The sequence below is a fragment of the Micromesistius poutassou genome (assembly GCF_964030765.1).
Source record: "Micromesistius poutassou genome assembly, chromosome: 13".
In the NCBI taxonomy this organism is placed as follows: domain Eukaryota; kingdom Metazoa; phylum Chordata; class Actinopteri; order Gadiformes; family Gadidae; genus Micromesistius; species Micromesistius poutassou.
In genome coordinates, this window is record NC_140283.1 from 12,140,006 (window position 1) to 12,159,254 (window position 19,249).

The 19,249-nt window shown below is 49.2% G+C and overlaps 1 protein-coding gene across 1 annotated transcript in view; it reads left to right on the top strand.

The window, feature by feature from the left end:
- frmd4a (FERM domain containing 4A) overlaps positions 1–19,249 on the top strand; it is a 67,766-nt gene that overhangs the window by 38,304 nt on the left and 10,213 nt on the right. The window contains exons 6-21 of the mRNA XM_084477638.1: positions 142–198; positions 807–829; positions 3,017–3,100; positions 3,250–3,315; positions 3,501–3,558; positions 3,875–3,961; positions 9,072–9,148; positions 11,024–11,165; positions 11,929–12,070; positions 13,213–13,346; positions 13,837–13,959; positions 16,541–16,772; positions 16,947–17,003; positions 17,196–17,433; positions 17,889–18,047; positions 18,827–19,174. Coding sequence (XP_084333764.1) covers positions 142–198; positions 807–829; positions 3,017–3,100; positions 3,250–3,315; positions 3,501–3,558; positions 3,875–3,961; positions 9,072–9,148; positions 11,024–11,165; positions 11,929–12,070; positions 13,213–13,346; positions 13,837–13,959; positions 16,541–16,772; positions 16,947–17,003; positions 17,196–17,433; positions 17,889–18,047; positions 18,827–19,174 — 2,027 coding nt within the window. The remainder of the gene's footprint in view (positions 1–141; positions 199–806; positions 830–3,016; positions 3,101–3,249; positions 3,316–3,500; positions 3,559–3,874; positions 3,962–9,071; positions 9,149–11,023; positions 11,166–11,928; positions 12,071–13,212; positions 13,347–13,836; positions 13,960–16,540; positions 16,773–16,946; positions 17,004–17,195; positions 17,434–17,888; positions 18,048–18,826; positions 19,175–19,249) is intronic.

A 19,249-nucleotide genomic window follows, 5' to 3' on the forward strand; every position in this document is an offset into this window, starting at 1 on the left:
GGCTTTGAACGGGGGGTGCGGGTGGAGGTGTCGGGGGGTGAGGGAGACCCCAGAGCTGTCGTCATGCACAAGAGAAAGAGACAGAGGAACAGAGAGAGACGTTATTAACCGCAGTTCTCCTGATGTCTCTTCCTCTTGCAGGAACTCATCGAGCTGGATAGCGACATTGTCTTCGAACTGGCCTCCTACATCCTACAAGTAAGGCGGCCTTTGCGTGTGTGCGTGATTGTGAGTGTGCCTGTGCGAGTGTGTGTGTGTGTGTGTCTGTGTGTGTGTGTGTGTGTGTGTCACCATATCCGTCCAGTACAGGGCTGCACTGCTCCGCCGTGTCATCATGGAACAAGTGATCCCCTTAAAGTGCCTCCGCAGGCCACAGGTGTTGGATCCTAATGACGGTGATTAAAGTCCCGCTACGCAACACAGTCCGAAAGACACCGTCGATATGCCACCGCGGCCACATTGCCGACACGCTCGGTTGGTCGTCACAACCGGGACGAACACGTTCTCTCAGTTAGCATTAGTATTCATGGTCCTTCTCCTTGTTTGTCGTCCTGTCTGTCTGTTTTAATGGGGAATGAAAAACCGGCAAGTGTATTTGTATGGATTTTGTTTTCCTGTGTGTGTGTGTGTGTGTGTGTGTGTGGGGGGGGGGGGGGGGGGGGGGGGGGGTGGGGGGTTGTGTGTTTGTCACACACACACGCGCACACACACACGCACGCGCGCACACACACACACACACACACACACACACACTCACACACACACACACATACACACAATTTCAAATGTTTTTCCTCTTTCCACAGGAGGCCAAAGGAGATTTTACGAGGTGAGCTTATCGTCCTACACTAAACAAGTCAAATCTCTGGCATCCTACTCTTTCAAATGTACACTGTTCTTCTCCTGCTGTTGATGTAGGGTTAGTATATGTCACCCCAGCGGGGAATATGAGGTCAGATAAAGATAAAAGACTGTTAGCAGCCGTGACCCCCACAGAACCCCAAAGCCAGACGTTAGTCGTAAATATAGCCAGTGGAGTGCTGGAATTCAGCGCACATATCACAGGACATTCCTCACTGATTCCCAGCCCACAGCCCTCCATTCTTCTCTAGGTATTCCCCAGGCATCCCCCCAACTTAACAGTTATGTAGAAATACGGGGAATGGGTGAGTCACTATTCACAACACCCCCTGCACACGACAACCACTTAAAGCTAGGGTAGGCCATTTATTTTTTGGACATATTATTTGAAATGATCTATATATCCGGACAGCAATCAATGAATCAAATACTCTGACAATAAGAAGAAGAAAAGCTGGCTCTGTAAACCTGTAATAACACCGTCGAATCCTTTCATTGGGACAGAATGTTACGATTGGATGGCTTACCTGTCTGCACTCTGCCCGTGCACTCATTGCGCAAGACCAGAGTTATCCACAACGCTAGGCAGACCTATTGCTAGCGGGCTAGTCATGTGATTCGGGACGGTTGCTTTGGAGGAAGGTCTGAAGGGAGGAGTGGGATTTTTTCATATGTACTGCATTATGTTTCCATGTACACTTCCAAAAAAGTTGCAAATTCAGCACACCCCCACCACCAGTTTTCTTTGGCTACTGCTCGAATCCAGCATACACATGATAAAGACTTTTTTTTTTTACTATGCACGGATAACATGCATGCACATCCATCAACAACCAACTCTGTGTGCACACATTGCTGAGTGGGAAAGCAGAGGTGTTCCCTGTCGGACGGACGGACTGACGGGGGGACGGGGGGGTTCCAGGGCTTTGGCCCACAGGCTACCCCCGCTCCCGGGGCCCTTCCCAGGCCTCCCCATAGGCCAGGGGAGGGGGCTCCACTGGAGACACAGCGAGGATTAGACAAGGTTATTAGCGGCTCCTATCTCTGGGAGGCTGTAGGCTGGGTTCTGGGTGGTGGTTGAAGTCTCTTTTCACACTCACTTCCCCCAAGCATTTCTTCCCCCCTGATTTTTTTCCCATCTCTCTGTCTCCTCTGGCTGTGAGTCCTTCTGTGTCTCTGCGTCCTGCAGCTGTTTAGCACCCGTCAGCATAGCCAGGAGCCACCTGTGTGTTTCTCCTCAGTACAGCTCAGACCCATTCATCCTGTCCTGTTTTCTGCTGACGCTTTTGTCCTTAGCGCCTTACAATAAGTGCACTCAACCATGGAGACACGACCCCTAAAAGCGCAAGCATCTTTGGAAGTACATAACATTCATAAAAAAAATGCTCACTGCTTTAACTGCTACATTCTAGAAACATGAGATATGGCCTACTTAAATCCCGCGTATGACATAGCCCCATGTTTCATTTAAAGAGCTACTGGCATGTTGGCGTCTCTGTTTCATTCATGTGGGAAACAAATGTATAAAATGTATTTTAGAAGACTTTTGGTTGAATCGTTTTTTTTAGACTCACAGCTGCTGCACTTTCTGTTTGGTGTAATGCAATGTGCGCGCACACACACAAGGAACAGACCAAGAAACCACCCTAACATGTGGTCAGCAGCGCTCGAGCTGGAGTGAATGGCGGGTGTCATCGCGCTGTCAAGAGTGTGACGCCTTGAGATTAAACATCCATTCATTATTTCCCACGGACGCAGTTGGCGGTTGGCGGTCGGCGGCCCCCTGTGAGGTCAAATATTCAAACCAAACGATTAGATAGGAGGGATCCCCAACGCGTCGGCCCCCGAGGCTCGGCGCTCTCCACAGTGTGGCTCGGCGTGCTAGACACCGCGTCGCTATGCTACGTACACTACGTTCCCATCGCTGCCATTCACCGGGGACGCCATGCCGAGCGCTGCTCTGTAACTGGACATGTCAGCTCAGCCCTTGGAACGTGTTGTCTTTGATTGACCACGTTAAAAGAAAAAGGCCTCTTGCAGTGCGAGCAGCTTTGGTTTCAGGGAGGGGGGGGGGGGGGGGGGGGTCTACAGCACGCTACAGTGTGATTGTGTGTGTGTGTGTGTGTGTGTGTGTAATTCCTGCGATCCTTTGCAGCACTGAGGCGACCCGGTCGGACCTGAAGAAGCTGCCCGCCCTGCCCACCCAGGCCCTGAAGGAGCACCCGTCGCTGGCCTACTGGTGAGAGAGCCGCTGGCGTCCGCCTCCACACACAGGGAGGGGGGGGGTCTCCTCCTTCCCATCCCGTCTTCCCCCCTCCCGTTCGTTTCCTTATTCGTTCCTCTTGTCCTCAGCGCCTCCTAAATTGTGATTTGTGTTCTCCTCTGCAGTGAGGACAGAGTTATAGAGCACTACAAAAAGCTCAACGGTCAGTCCAGAGGCCAAGCCATTGTAAAGTAAGTGTGTGTGTGTGTGTGTGTGTGTTGATGCGTTCTTTTGTGTACATATGTGCTGTGATATGTGTTCTTGGTGGGTGTGCTGACTGTTATATGTACTGCCTTTTTTCACTCTCTCCCTTTGTCTTGATATCTCTCTCCGTCCTCTCTCTCTGTATCTCTCTCTCGCTCTATCTTGTCTACAGTTATATGAGCATCGTTGAGTCTCTGCCAACATATGGAGTTCATTACTATGCTGTAAAGGTACTACTGCCCTGTCTTCTATGTCCCTCATACACACACACACACACGCACACACACACACACACAAACACACACACACACACACACACACACACACACACACACACACACACACACAGAAACACACATAGAGGTGTAACTCAATTTGACTTGTTGGATATGGGAGGACAATTCAAGGACAAAAAAACAAAAACAAACACATTCGCACACACACACACACACACACACACACACACACACACACACATGCACACACAGTTGTTGATGGGCGTTGTTTGTGTTTGTGTGTGTGTGTGTGTGTGTGTGTGTGTGTCAGGACAAGCAGGGCATCCCGTGGTGGCTGGGCTTGAGTTATAAAGGCATCTTCCAGTACGACCACCAGGACAAGGTTAAACCTAGGAAGGTGAGTCCACCGTCCCCTGCTACACCCCGCCGACACCCCCCTGTCTCCTCTCTCCATCCCCACACCGTCTCTGCTGTGCACCATGGCCTGGGTGTGCGTTTGAACATAAAGATAACACAATTCCCGACAGAAAAATACGGCTGTCACAGCACAAAGTTAAACCGTAAACAGTAGTCAAATTATTAAGAGAATCCAAAACACGGACAAGTAGAAATGTAAATGTAACAACAAGCAGAGTCACCAATAACTCCGTAAATCCCTCAAATGTTGAATAATAATGTGCTTCATTTCATTTAAGCTTGAGACTGTACCACTTTCTCCCTCTTTGATTCCTGTTTCTTCATATACCACATGAACCCCTCATGCTCTGTCTAGACTAGAGGGACTTTCCTCGCTGTTGCACTCCTCTTGACCAGTGCTCTGCAGCCTGTCAGCATGCTGTTCAACACACACACACACACACACACACACACACACACACACACACGGCCACATATAACTTCTCAGCCCTGCCCTTGATCTCTGCAGTGTGTTAACACGTTTAACACTTTCCTCCATTAAAAGAGGAACACCCAAGACCTCAGCCAACCAGTCTCACGCAGGCTGATGCAGACATCAACTTACACACGCAACGGACACGCATACACACACACACACACACATGCAGGAATGTGGCTGAACTCTGACCCCGTCATCCTGACCAATACTTCCTGTCTGCCATAGATTTCCGGTTTGCCCCTTCACTGCAGTTTGAGGACTTTGTATGTGTGTGTGTGTGTGTGTGTGTGTGTGTGTGTGTGTCCGCATGTGTGTATGTGTGTGTGTATGTGTGTCTGAGTGTTTGTTTATGTGTACCTTTTTGTTGAGTGTCTGGTTTAAGTTTAGGGGGAGAGTGAGTTTGTTTGTGAATCTTTTAAAAAATATATCTATACATGGTTCTATGTTTATTTAAGTGTATTTGGCTGTGTGTGTGTGTGTGTGTGTGTGTGTGTGTGTGTGTACTACCTGATTAGGACACTCCAGTGTAAACGTCCATCCCCCCACTGGGGCCCGTCCCTGCTCTCATGGCCCCAGTCTCCCAAAAACCTGTGGTTGCCTAGGTGTTACATCACCATGGAAACAGGAAGAGGAAATGGTCCAATTTCATCCACTTTACCTTCGAAGGAGCGTGCAGAGACAATAACACGGCACATGAAAAGACCGTCCGAGGAGACCACGTGTTACTTTATTAATAATATAATGTAGTCATGTGTAAGGCCAACGGTGCCCTTTTAAAGGTCTACTTTAAACATCATCATCAACATTAAAAAGAGAGAAAGTCAAAAGAATGTCAGGAAGGAACTTGTTTCTAGGCTCCTTACACAATGTGACCTGTCAGTGACCTATGACGCGGTCAGCCTCCACAATAGCCTTGCTTGACCTTTTACAATCTCCCTCTCTCTCTCTCCCTGCTCTCTCTGTTTCACTCCCTTTCTCTGTGTTTCACAGCGACACACACACACACACACGCTCACCCACATGTACATTGAGACTCTTTGCATGTAGACACAGAGTCTAAGACAGTTTGCGAACCGTTGATGCTCCAGGAAGGAGGAGGAGGAAGGAGACAGGAAGGAGACGCTACTCAGTTACACTCAGTTACACTCATTCACATCCCTGCTGATTTCAGTCCTCTCTATTTCAACCAGTGGACTCCCTAGTGTTAGTCAGCCACCCTGTTCACTTCCAGTCAGACCAGTGACTCAGTCCCGAGAGTGGAACTTTCAGCCCGTCACAGCTATGTTCTGACTGGGAAGCCCAACACCCACCCGCTCTGATTGGATTGTCTGTCTTACTGAAAATATAATCAATTAAGAGGGATGTCTCTAGAATAGCAGTTTGTAAAAATAGCAAGTGCTATTTTTAGTCTTGGAGTCTGGACACAAGATCACAACACTGGCTTTGCTGCATTGTGGCCGTGTGTGAGCCTGTGTGTGTGTGCGTATGTGTGTGTGCGTGTGCGTGCGTGAGTGTGTGTGTGTGTGTGTGTGTGTGTGTGTGTGTGTGTGTGTGTGTGAACTTGGGCCAGGGATGTTTGCTGGAAAGTAGTCTTTTTTACAAGGGGACATCCTGTTGTTCCTAAACACAGAGCACAGGTTAATAAACAGGGTCTGCTCTGTTTATTTGGGGATGTTTAATACCCTTTCCCCCCTACTGGCTGCCCACCAGCAGACACGGATGCACTCCCACACTCATAAGGATTTACGACAAAACCACACACACACACACACACAAACACACTGTACAACGACCTGCTAGGGAGTCTCGTTTGGGTAGAGTTTAAGTCGTTTATATTTTGACTGACTGAAGTCCTATGGAGAAGAATTGTGTGTGTGTGTGTGTGTGTGTGTGTGTGTGTGTGTGTGTGTGTGTGTGTGTGTGTGTGTGTGTGTGTGTGTGTGTGTGTGTGAGTCAATGTTACGTGAGAATGACTTACATGATCAGTTAAGACACTTCCCTAAATCAGATTCATGTTCTAAGTTAATATAATTTATATTCTTATTTGTTTTCTTTAGTCAACTGCCAGAGTTTCGGAAATGTTCCTCTCCAGCAGGTGAACATGTAGATGATGTAACGTGAACACTGACCCTAGGAAACAACAACACCAACACATAAACAACCGGAAGCACCCACAGGCTTGGCCGACGTTTCCATAACAACAACAAACAGTCATTATCAGCCCCCGGTCTGGACTAAACAATCCTCTGGGCCGACCAGGTCAGCTCCAGTTCTGGGATACGAACACAAACACACACAACTTGGCCCCCGTGATTCATACCCGTGTCTGCGCAAACCTAAGCTTGCGTTTGGCGCACAAACCCTTCCTGGTCAGACCCTTGACCTTGGTGCAATTATTTCATCCATTGTATTTTTATTCATGTTTTAGAATTGTTATTCGAGAACCGTGCGTTGATAATATATACAGCCACACCCGAAAGGGCACAGCCCCTTAACAACAGACAGCATAACAACAGACCCACCCCTCAGGATTACACGCGACGCCAGAACAGAGTCTGCAGAGGTTAGTCTGATACAATAGGCACAGTACACCATTGTTCGAAAGCTGGGCAGCGAGCACATACACAACTTTAAAGTTGTTAAATTAGACCAGCACCAGGGACTTATCATCGTGTTGTGCAACCTGACAACCTCTGAAGATATTTGCCAACGCCCACTCTGCAACACATTTTCCCTGGCGAGCCTTCGCGGTTTAAAGGTCTTCTTGGACCACCTTACAAAACGTCTTTAGAGTGCCACACACGCTCCCGCTTGTCGTGCGGACAGATGAAGTGGTCTCGCGTCTCAGAGCTGTCGAAAACCACTCACACACACGCTACTGCGACCGTCCATATGGAAGCACACACTAACGCGCACAACACACACACACTTAATGCACACGGGCGCCCTATCTGGCCCCGGCTCTGTATTTTTAGCACCACGCGCCATTAGCAATTCATACTCCACTGAGAGTGTATCATGCATGTTGATAAGGGCACCGATTTTCACCCCTTCTACATTAAACGTTCTCTCTCTCTCTCTCTCTCTCTCTCTCTCTCTCTCTCTCTCTCTCTCTCTCTCTCTCTTTCTTTCTCTCTCTCTCCCTCTCTTTTTCTCTCTGTTTCTCTCCCTCTCTCTCACACACAAACCCACCCACACACACACACACACAGACGCACAGTACTGTGTTTACCTACAGTATAACCCCCTCCTCTCCCTCTCTCCTTCTCATCCTACGCTCCATTGTTTTTCCCAGGCTGTTAACATTCCTGGCCTGTGCCCCCTTCCTCCCTCCACGTACTCTCTCCCCTCTTCTCTTCCCTTCCTTTCCATTCCACATCCTTCCCCCCCCCCCCCCCCATTCCCGTTCCTCCAGCCTGAACCCTCTGAGCAGCCCTAATGTGCGCTGGTTTCTTCATACCGCCGCTCGCTGCCTTGTCCTTCCAGATGGGTTTTCAGGTCTCCATTCACTGGGTCCACCCAAGGCTCCCCCATTCCCAGTTTGTAGTTTGTGATGAGTGCATGTCTGATCATCTGTGTGTGTGTGTGTGTGTGTGTATGTGTGTGTGTGTGTGTGTGTGTGTGTGTGTGTGTGTGTGTGTGTGTGTGTGTGTGTGTGTGTGTGTGTGTGTGTGTGTGTGTGTACGGATCTGACGAAACAAAGCAAAGTACCTTGCAATTTGAGGGGATGCAGAAAAGCTCTGCAATCACCCCTCCACTCCCCACACACACACACACACACACACACACGCACACACGCACAAACGCCTAGCCACACTGCCCAGAGCAGGAAGCATGGTCCCTGGGGGAGAGGGAGGGGTCAGTGGGAGGGGAGGGGACAAACGCCCCCCGCCCCAACCCGCCCGCCCTCCACAGAACACACTCCTACAGCTGGTGAACACCGGCCATAGACCCTGGGTCTGGAAGGATTTAAGACACACACTCACACACACATACACACACACACACACACACACACACACATTCACAGAACACACACACAGCCACACACTCACGAGCACACTGACTACATCACGGGAGAGAAGGTTCTCGCCCAGCTGGGATTGGCTGCGTTAAACGAGGAGCTGACAAAACATAAAGGCAAAGAAAGGGAAAAGAGAAGAAGAAGAAGAAAAAAGTAAAGAGAATTTGAGCCAAGAATAGAGGACCTCTCTCTCTCTCTCTCTCTCTCTCTCTCTCTCTCTCTCTCTCTCTCTCTCTCTCTCTCTCTGTCTCTCTCTCTCTCTCTCTCTCTCTCACTACTCTCAACTCTACTCTCTCCTGCTCTGTGAAGTCACCCAGTTGCAGGGATCCTTTGTCGATGAGAGTTCCTGGTCTGGACTTAATCAGAGATCCACCGAATAGGTCCTCTTCCTCCTCCTCCTCCTCCCTCTCCTCCTCCCCCTCCTCCTCCCTGCCTCCTCTGCCTTCCATTTTCTCCCCCCACGGTTTCTCTCCCATCTCCACAATGTTTCCTTTTTCTTCTCCACGCTGAAGAGCGACCGTCCGTCCGTCCGTCCGTCCGTGGTGGAGCGCTAAGCCTGCCTAACGCTGTGATCCTTCTCAACACCAGGTGTTCCAATGGCGCCAACTGGAAAACCTCTACTTCAGGGAGAAGAAGTTCTCGGTGGAAGTTCATGACCCCAGAAGGTAGGTTTCCATCTTAATCTTCCACAATGGATGAGTCAACCCTGCTGGGTTTGCTTTTGTTATCGAAAGCCGTTGTTTAATGTCGAGATCACGGCTGTCGTGTTGTATCACCGAGTATGAAGAGAGGAATGAGCAGCTTCTGTGTGTTATCCTGTGAATGTATTGAGGCGCAAAGCAGCGTTGTTTTTTTTGCGTTTGGCGGGCTGCTGCTCATTTAGCATAAGCAGGGGACACAGAATTATGGATTTGTAACAGTACACTGTTGGCATCAGGGGGAATGTGAGCGTGGGAGACTGATAGCAGACAGGATCATGCAAGCAGCATGGGAGATAGTAAAAAAAGAAATCAAAGAACAACAGAAAAGTTATTCTTGGCAACACAGTGAAATATGAGAGATTTCACAGTGGGACTCGACACATATTTACACACACAGACTCACACAAACACACACACATACACACACACCCACACACACACACACACACAAGCACACGCACGCACACACACCACAACGATTGAGCCCCTGGTAGTTGACCGCAGAAGGATGGATGGCTGTGTGTGAGCTGCTTGTGGAGGAAGTGACCTCTCCTGTTTATTTAACATGCCTACATATACAGAGTGGAGAGGTGGAGGGAGGGAGAGAGGGATGGGTCAAGGGAGAGAGAGAGATAGGGTGAGAGAGAGAGAGAGAGAGAGAGAGAGAGACAGAGCGGTGTTTTCCTTTAAGGAGTCTGTCATTAGTGTGAGTTGGTCTGTTGCCGGGCTGACAGTTGTGTGTTTAAATAAAAGTAAAACATGTGGGAGACAACGTGTGTGGCTCCGCAAAGTATCTCTCTCTCTCTCTCTCTCTCTCTCTCTCTCTCTCTCTCTCTCTCTCTCTCTCTCGCTCTATATATTTCTGTTTCACACTATGTCTTTCCCTCTGTCTCTCTCTCTCTATTTCTGTGGCTCGCTCGCCCTGTCTCACTTTTCCATGCGCTTCTCCTTAGAAATGGTATTAGTAGTGGTGTCAGAAACAGTTTTGTATTAGTAGTGGTGTTAGGTGTCAGTAACAGTATCTGTCGTGTTAGTATAGTAGTAGTGTTATGGAGTAACTGATGTGGTGCTGATATCAACACTGCAGTTATACTACTGTAGTACTCATTATTCTCTATCAGTATTGTAGTAGTGCTATTGGAGTACTCGTTAGTCTCTATTAGTAATGCAGTAATACAGCAGTTCTCGTTAGTATTTATTAGTACCACAGTAGTACCACTGTTGTACTCATTACCACTCATTACGACGATAACTATTATATCTACAGTATAATGTGATTTTTCTCTGTTATTCTGCTAGTGGGAGGGTTAAGTGTCTCTCCAGTGTCTGGGGTTCAGTCTGTTTAACGGCCGAAACACACAAGACACGGTTGTGACGTGTCACGCAGGGCGGAGAGGCTTTTGTTACCAGCTACACAGACTTAGTAGCGTGTGGTTGCGTGCAATTGCCAGTATTTTTCCACGTAAATGAATGGCTATTGTGCATATTGAGTTTTGCCAAGTGATAATGCAGCTGGATATGCAGGGTTTGGAAGTGTAGGCTACATGAACTGGTTCTGAGTTCAGTAACTAGATCATGCATACACATTGTTTCGATTGATTTATTTCAATATGCAACGTGAACCCACCCTATGCTATGCTCCATCACATCGCCTCTGGTACAATGAGGCACTTATCTTAATCAATTAAAAATAGTAGTGATACAGACGGTAGTTATGGACGCCCTCTGCTGCAGGCGTTGTGCTGCGGTGCCGCTTTGTCACGCAAAGACGAAAGACGTGTCAGTGTGTTGCGTTCAGTCAGTGTGTAACCACGGCCTCATGTTCCTCGCTCCCTGCAGCAGGGCGTCGGTGACGAGGAGGACGTTCGGACACAGTGGCATCGCGGTCCACACCTGGTACGCCTGTCCAGGCCTCATCAAGTCCATCTGGGCCATGGCCATCAGCCAGCACCAGTTCTACCTGGACCGCAAGCAGAGCAAGGTCAGACACGCACACACACACACCCGCTGTGCATCCCGGTCATGATACAATAATACTTTATTGTCAGAGCAGGCCTGAAATTTGTCTTGAATCCCAGCAACTCATTTAAAAACATCACAGACAAGACAAGACATCAGGACAGGACATCAAGAATAGGACATCCAGACAGGAGCCAAAAATAAAAAATAAAATAAATACATTCAACATAACATTACAACAACGGAAGACACCATTTAAGACCCATAAGCGTGAAATTGATCTGGGATTTAAGAGCTGAAAAGCTGCAGTAGGACACGTAGAACCAGGGAGAACAGAGAGCAGTGGGCGAGTGTGGTTTGTTGTATAGGGACGAATACGATATACAATCTGTCTGTTGCATTGCAGTGTTTTCAGCTTACTTGCAACATAATATATATACAGTTAAATATTTGAAAATCAAATATCAATAGAAAGAATCAATCAATCAATCAAAAGAAAAATAAATGATGATGCATTTCAATTAAGTGCAGATAAGTTGTGACAATAATGGTTAGTCATCACATATATGAATTCATTTCATTATTGATTTTCCTGTGTTATCTTATCTCTCTAATATATTGATAAATCTTGAAGTGCATTTCGACAATGGTTTGAACGTGTTGTTGTCTGTGTATGTGGTTCACACAGCATGTTAACTCCTCTCCCCCTGTGTGTGTGTGTGTGTGTGTGTGTGTGTGTGTGTGTGTGTGTGTGTGTGTGTGTGTGTGTGTGTGTGTGTGTGCAGTCTAAGATCCACGCGGCCCGCAGCCTGAGCGAGATTGCCATTGACCTGACCGAGACAGGGACCCTGAAGACCTCCAAGCTGGCCAACATGGGCAGCAAGGGCAAGATCATCTGTGGCAGCAGCGGCAGTCTGCTCTCCTCAGGTGTGTGTGTGTGTGTGTGTGCGTGCGTGCCTGCGTGCGTGTGTTCACTTATACACATATGATCACCATGTGTGCACATTGTGTACATCCCACAATCTCCTCCACACATGGACTCACACACGCACGCGTACACACACACAGACACACACTCAGTCAGAGAGAGGAGACAGGAAGGAAGGGAAGAAAGTGATGAAAGCTGGACTGATCGTAACAGCTGCTTTTGGAACGGAAGGACTTGGATTTTAAGTGGAATGTTTGTGGACACAAATATAAGACCCGCCCATGTGTGTGTGTGTGTGTGTGTGTGTGTGTGTGTTTGTGTTTGATTACCAGACTCATGTGAGATAGAAGTTGATCCCATATATCCATCTCTCGTGACCTTTAGTACAATGCACAAGACTACAGTGTGAAGTAGTGAGGTCAGAATGTGTGTGTGTGTGTGTAAGAGAGATTAGTTGGAGAAAGAGAGAGAGACAGAGGGTGGGCGGGGAGAAGGGCAGAAGGGAGAGAGATTTATTCTTGGACAGAGAGACAAAAAGAGCAGAGATGAACAAAGGCCTTCCCTTCTCCCTGGCGTGTTCCTCATGCTTGACCACTAGGCGTTGCCTAATCGACCACTTCAGGCTTCATGTTAGACGTTCTGAACAACATCAAAGCAACCATTCTTTCGTTTTAACCTAGACCTGAAATAGTGTCGTCCGTGTGACTTGACGCCATGGACTCTCATGTGACATGTCACACGTTGATGGCGAAATCATATTAACACTGTAAGGCGAAGAATGATCCAAAACAGTTGGAGCTAATGCATATGTCTGTGTGGTGTCTCAATCACTACTGTGAGGTCATATTTATGCGCCTGCTCTTCCTGGAACATCATTCCTCGGATGGAAATTAGGTCACGTTTTGTTAGGTAGGAATCAGAAAGAACCATAACATACCATAACATAACATAACCAAAATCGAGACACACACACACAACACAACAAGTGCTTTCCAAGTGCTTTCCGATTACGGTCAAGCAGTGCCTTATTCCAATGTCACCCATGTTTATTTCATTAAGTTGGATCTCACTGTGCCCTGGATGGGTCTTTGCAAGCTTTTACATTTGTCATACGAGTACATGTTGCCTTGGCCCCCTCCAGGCTCCCAGGAGTCCGACAGCTCCCAGACGGCTAAGAAGGACATGCTGGCGGCTCTGCGGGCCCGGCAGGACGCACTGGAAGAGACCCTTAAGCTGCGGCTAGAGGAGCTGAAGAACATCTGCATCAGAGAGGCGGTGAGGCCCCCCCGGCTGCAGACGTACACACGCCCACCCGGTCACATCCTCACACAAAGACCTCCGTTACACGTTCTATGCCGCGATGTATAGCGGGATGTCGGGTAATCGGAAGGTTGCTGCTTCGGATCTCGCCTGCTTTTTTTAGCCAAGTGGTGAGGTGTCCCTGGGCAAGGAACCAAACCCTGACTGCTCCCTTGCAATGGGTGACACTGCCGTCACTGAGGCACTAATTGTAAAGCTTTTTGATTGGCGGCAGGTCAGAAAAGAGGCGAATAAATGCAGTCCTTTGACACAATGTATATATAATACTTGAGGTAAACTCAAGTATTATATAAGCACCTATACTAGTAATACTAGTATAGGCGCCGCTCCTGGATAATGCAACATCCACAATCAAGCACACACAGCCATCCTCTATAGCCAATAATTTGAACCATTCCTCTCCTGCTCCTCTCTCCGTGGTGTCCTCCTCTCCGGCCTCCTCCAGGAGCTGACAGGGAAGCTCCCCAAGGAGTACCCCCTGGACCCTGGTGAGGAGCCCCCCACTGTGAGGAGGAAGATCGGCACCGCCTTCAAACTGGACGAGCAGAAGATTCCTCCCAAGGGAGAGGTGAGTCGGAGCTTTCCCCCCCCGTCCCCCCGTCCCCCCGTCCGTCCCCCCGTCTGTCCCTCCACAACTCTAGCGTCAAGCTAATCAAACCATGGATTTATTCATGGTTTGTCCATGTTAGTCCATGTTAGTATTAGTGGGTCATTTGAACAAGAGCATGCTTACTACTCATGGATGTATTCAACGATGTTCATGGCATGGGTGTTAGCATATTGGTAAACACAATGGTGGAGAAGCTAGATTGCGTGCTCAAAACCGTGGTTTGCTGTAGCCGGAAGGAATCAGGGTAAGAGCTTGGTAAAACACCCTCCCACAGGCAGTGCTCTGCTGTGGGATTCTATGTTGTTAACCGTAGTGTACAAATCTGGCGTCTATTGTTTGTGATTGTGGTAACCATGTTTCATGAGAGGGGATTCTGTTGCTAGGGTCTTGAATTGGAATCCAGCACTCGATTTATTAGCAGTGGGAAACAAATAGTTGAGCTCTACACTGGATCAGCATAACTTACTGACTTGGCACGGAACTTGACCAACACCCTAATGGAATAAGAGTCTTTATGCTGAGTAATTAGATTGGCCTCCTCTTGTCAGGTTGCCATACGAGGCAGTATAAGCTGCTCTCCTTTTAGCTAAACGCACAGTTTGAAATGAGAGATGAGATGAATGAGAAACGGCTAATACAACTTGAAATCCTCAAATCCATCATGAGTTCAACATAAAGCCCTGATGGCGTTCAAAACACTTTCATACTTTATCACCCCATGAAAGAGCAGCTTAAAGCCTGGCTGGTTGACTAGTGGGGGATATGTATATGGAGGTGGTGGTGGTACTGTAGTGCAGCAGTGGGTGGAGCACAGTGAAAAGCCACAGCCTGACACGAGCCTTGGATCCTTTGCCTAGTAGTGCTTAGCCTGTTCTCCACCGCTCTGTGTGCCTCTCTCTCTCTCTCTCTCTCTCTCTCTCTCTCTCTCTCTCTCTCTCTCTCTCTCTCTCTCTCTCTCTCTCTCTCTCTCTCTCTCTCTCTCTCCCTCCCTCTCTCTCTCTCTCGCTGTATTCCTACCACGGCTAGATTTTCCAGAACACCAGAACTTCTATAAATAGTCTCGCCATTGTGTGTATGTGCGGTTGCATGTGTGTGTGTGTGTTTAATTTATTTGACTAAAAAGGTTCCTGGGTAGGTGTGTGCGTGTGCTTGCATGTGTGTGCGTTTAATTTATTTGACTAAAAAGGTTCCAGGGTAACAATATCACAATAAAAGCCCTGTAAGCAGAATTATGTTTTCTGAAATTTGCTAAAGCTGTCGGATCCTACTAAACACACACACACACACACACACTCTCTCTCTTGCTTACATACATTTACACATACGGACCGTGACATACATACGCGCACACAGCAAAATAGTGGAGGGAGGAATGGGGAGCGGGGGTTGGGGGGGTAACGACAGAGGTGGGGGGAGATAGAGAGAGGGAGAGAGAGAGGGGAGTGAAGGGGAGCAGGCTACAGGAGCCACAGCGTAGTGACTGGGCTGTTGGGGGGGGGGAAGAATGGATTCCTCCGAACTGAGGTAGTTCACTTAGACGTCAACGCAAGTCAATTCAGCATTGCTCTCCCTCCAAGTTAAACCAGGCGTGTGTGTGTGTGTGTGTGTGTGTGTGTATGCCGAAGGTCTCTGTATAAACACAGAGACCTTCCCCGGTGATTCTCCAACATTTATGAGAGGTCTTTAATACTTAGAACGTTAATTCAGTACGCAGAAACATACACGCACAAACACTCACACACACACACACAGACACACACACACACACACACACACACACACACACACAGTAGAGTAAAGTAAAGGAAAGATCTGTGTTTCTCAACACGCACGCAGACGGAGCATGTTGTGGTGAGGCTACGATGTAGCGGCGTCTGTTTACCTCACACTCTCCAGATGACCGAGAAGTTGCCGGAGCTGTGTTGTTATTGGACGGCGGGTCTGGTGCCGTGTTATTATTGGACGGGGGTGGGGGGGGGGGTTGGGGGGTGGGGGTCTGGATGGAGACTATCTATTGGTGGAGGAGGCGGGGGGCTGCAGCAGATAGGTCATTTCCTCAATGTGTTTACGCTGGCGGGGTCCAGTGCTCCATGTCCTCGCCGCGTGGGAAGGTCATGGCGTGACTGAAGCGTGTTTCTGTTGGCCCCGTTTGGGCCAGAACCATGTGAGGGAAGAGTTTTTTTATCCTCCTAATCGTGTGATGCTTTTGTGCTTTTCTGTGTGTGTGTGTGTGTGTGTGTGCGTGTGTGTGTGGTTGCGTGGGTGTGTGCTCATGTGTGCGTGCATGTTTGTGTACGTGTGTGTGTGTATGTGTGTGCGTGGGTGTGTGCTCATGTGTGCATGCATGTGTATGTCCGTGTGTGTGTGCACTTGTGTGTGTGCCTTTTTGTGTGTGTGTGTGTGTGTGTGTGTGTGTGTGTGTGTGTGTGTGCGTGCGTGCATGCGTGCGTGCGTACATGTGTATGTCCGTGTGTGCGCGTGTATGTATGTATGTGTGTGTCCGTATGTGTGTGTGTGTGTGTGTGCGCGCGGCGTGCAGGAGGAGGAGCTGGAGCGCCTGGAGAGGGAGTTTGCCATCCAGTCCCAGATCACGGAGGCGGCGCGGCGGCTGGCCAGTGACCCGCACGTCAGCAGCAAGAAGCTGAAGAAGCAGAGGAAGACGTCCTACCTGAACGCCCTGAAGAAGCTTCAGGAGATCGAGAACTCCATCAACGAGCACCGCGTGCGCTCCGGGAAGAAGCCCACGCAGAGGGCCTCGCTCATCATCGAGGGTGGGCGACATGCTGCCGAATGTGTGTGTGTGTGTGTGTGCGTGTGTGTGTGTGTGTGTGTGTTTTTACGGTGATCTCGAATCCAACATTGCTACCCCGTGGTAACGGAACGACTGCGGATGTGTGTTCTACCGTGGTGCTTTCATTTCATTTCACACTTTCTCTGACCCACAGAGGCCAATATCGGTTCTGAAGACAGCTCCCTGTCCGACGCCCTGGTCTTAGATGATGGTACGTGTCCATCCGTCCTCCGTCCTCCCGTAAAAGTCGGTTCCAGCATCCACCTCCCTCAGGGGGGAGGATGTCAGGGGGGTGGATGTCGCCTGCTGTCTTGCCCCAGCACATCAACACAACAATGTACTACTACAACAAACAACCAATCGGGGCCTTACCCACAATCCTTTTGTTCTATTTGATCGACAGACGACTCCCAGGTCACGGGTACCCCCACCTTCTCCCCGGTGGCGTCCCCACACAAGGGCCTCCCGCCCCGGCCGCCGTCCCACAACCGGCCCCCTCCGCCGCAGTCCCTGGACGGCCTGCGCCACCTGCACTACACGCGCATGGACTACGACAAGTCCCCCATCAAGCCCAAGATGTGGAGCGAGTCGTCGCTGGACGAGCCCTACGAGAAGGTCAAGAAGCGCTCGTCCCACGGCAGGTGAGGCCCCTGGGGCAGCTGGGGAGCTGCTTGTATCCGGACCGCTGTGGTTCCTGCAGGGTTCATACTACTGCACCCAATTGGCGCACAGCATTTTGCCCTTTTTCAGTGTGAATAAGTCGGCAGCCACAATATATGATATGTGAAATATTACTGAATTATAGATATATAGATACAGATATATAGGTATAGATATAGATATATAGCATTTTTATAGCATTTTTTTTTGTTGTAACTATTGGTATCCTCCTAGACGATAACACAGTAAATAAAAACAAATGATGCGATGAATTGAAGTTGACTTAGCAGTTGTTGCTCACCGCCTCCGCGTTTAATATTGTTTTGTTTATTTGTCCATTGCTCAGTGTTTGTGACTTCATTCATGATGCATTATTCACAAAGCCTTCTCGCTCCTCCTGTTCCTTGCTCGTGCCTGGTCCCACTCGGGCCTCTAGCCACAGGCGTTTCCCTAGCTCGGGCGGCACAGAGCCGGGGGGCAGTAACTCTCTCCAGAGTAGCCCCATCCGAAGCCTTCCCCACTGGAACTCCCAGTCCAGCATGCCCTCCACCCCAGACCTGAGAACCAGAGCCCCCCACTACGTACACTCTACCAGGTCAGAGCCCCCCCTGTAACCGCCCGGAAACACACAGGAGATGGAGCCTGCTTTCACGATGCATGTACGCATGTGACCCTGTCTTGCATTCTAGGACGTGCACGTCACTGCATAGCTGTGGTGCGTCATGGGAAAAGCGTTATGAGGCATTTGTGTCTTTAAAGATGTCTTATAGAGGCAATGAATGACAAAGTTCCTTATTGTAGGTTCATTTGGGCAAGTAATTTGGGTGAGTAAAGACATTGAGAACATTAAGTTACAACATCAAGCACACATACATTTTATTTCATTTCATTTCATACTTTGAATAGGATGTTTGTGAGATGTTGCAGTGAGATTCAATCATTCATGAACCGCCGGGCATGAGCGATAAGTAAAAGACTGATCTGACCAGAAGTCTGGTTCAGAAGTGCATTGAACTGAAATGACATTACAAGAAATAAAGGCATGAGGCAACATGCTCTATACGAAGGTCAATCACTTATGTGACGTCAGCTTTAGATCATCTACTGTATGTGTGTGTGTGTGTGTGTGTGTGTGTGTGTGTGTGTGTGTGTGTGTGTGTGCATGCGTGCGTGCATGCGTGCGTGCGTGCGTGCGTGCGTGCGTGCGTGTGTGCGTGTGTGTGTAATGCAATGCAATGCATGTGAATATATAGCCTACATGCAATGTATTCTCAGTTGTAGCTCAGCGACACCACTTCCATACCTGAGTGATGTGATGTAAAGAGACACGTCCCCAACCTGTCCCCCTCCCTCCCTCCCTCCCTCCCTCCCCAGGTCTGTGGACATCAGCCCCACCCGTCTGCACAGTCTGGCTCAGCACTTTAGGAACCGCAGCTCCAGCCTGGAGTCCCAGGGCAAGCTGCTGGCGTCCGACCCCGACTCCGCCCACCCGCACGCCCTGGTGGGCGCCCTGGTGGGCAGCCCCGACTTCTTCTTGGGCCCCGGCCGCTCCAACGGCTCGGACCCCCTGGACGACTGCTCGTCCTGCACCAGTCACAGCAGCTCCGAACACTACTACCCCGGAGGCGGCGGGCCCCTGGCCCCCGGGAGCAACCCCAACTACTCCACCCTGGGAGAGGACTCCCCCTCCAAGGCCCGGCAGAGGCAGAGGCAGAGGCACAGGTGGGCTGCTGCCGGACCACTCGCATCGGTCACAGTTCAAATATTAAAATATATTTAAAAAAAATGTAAATAAGG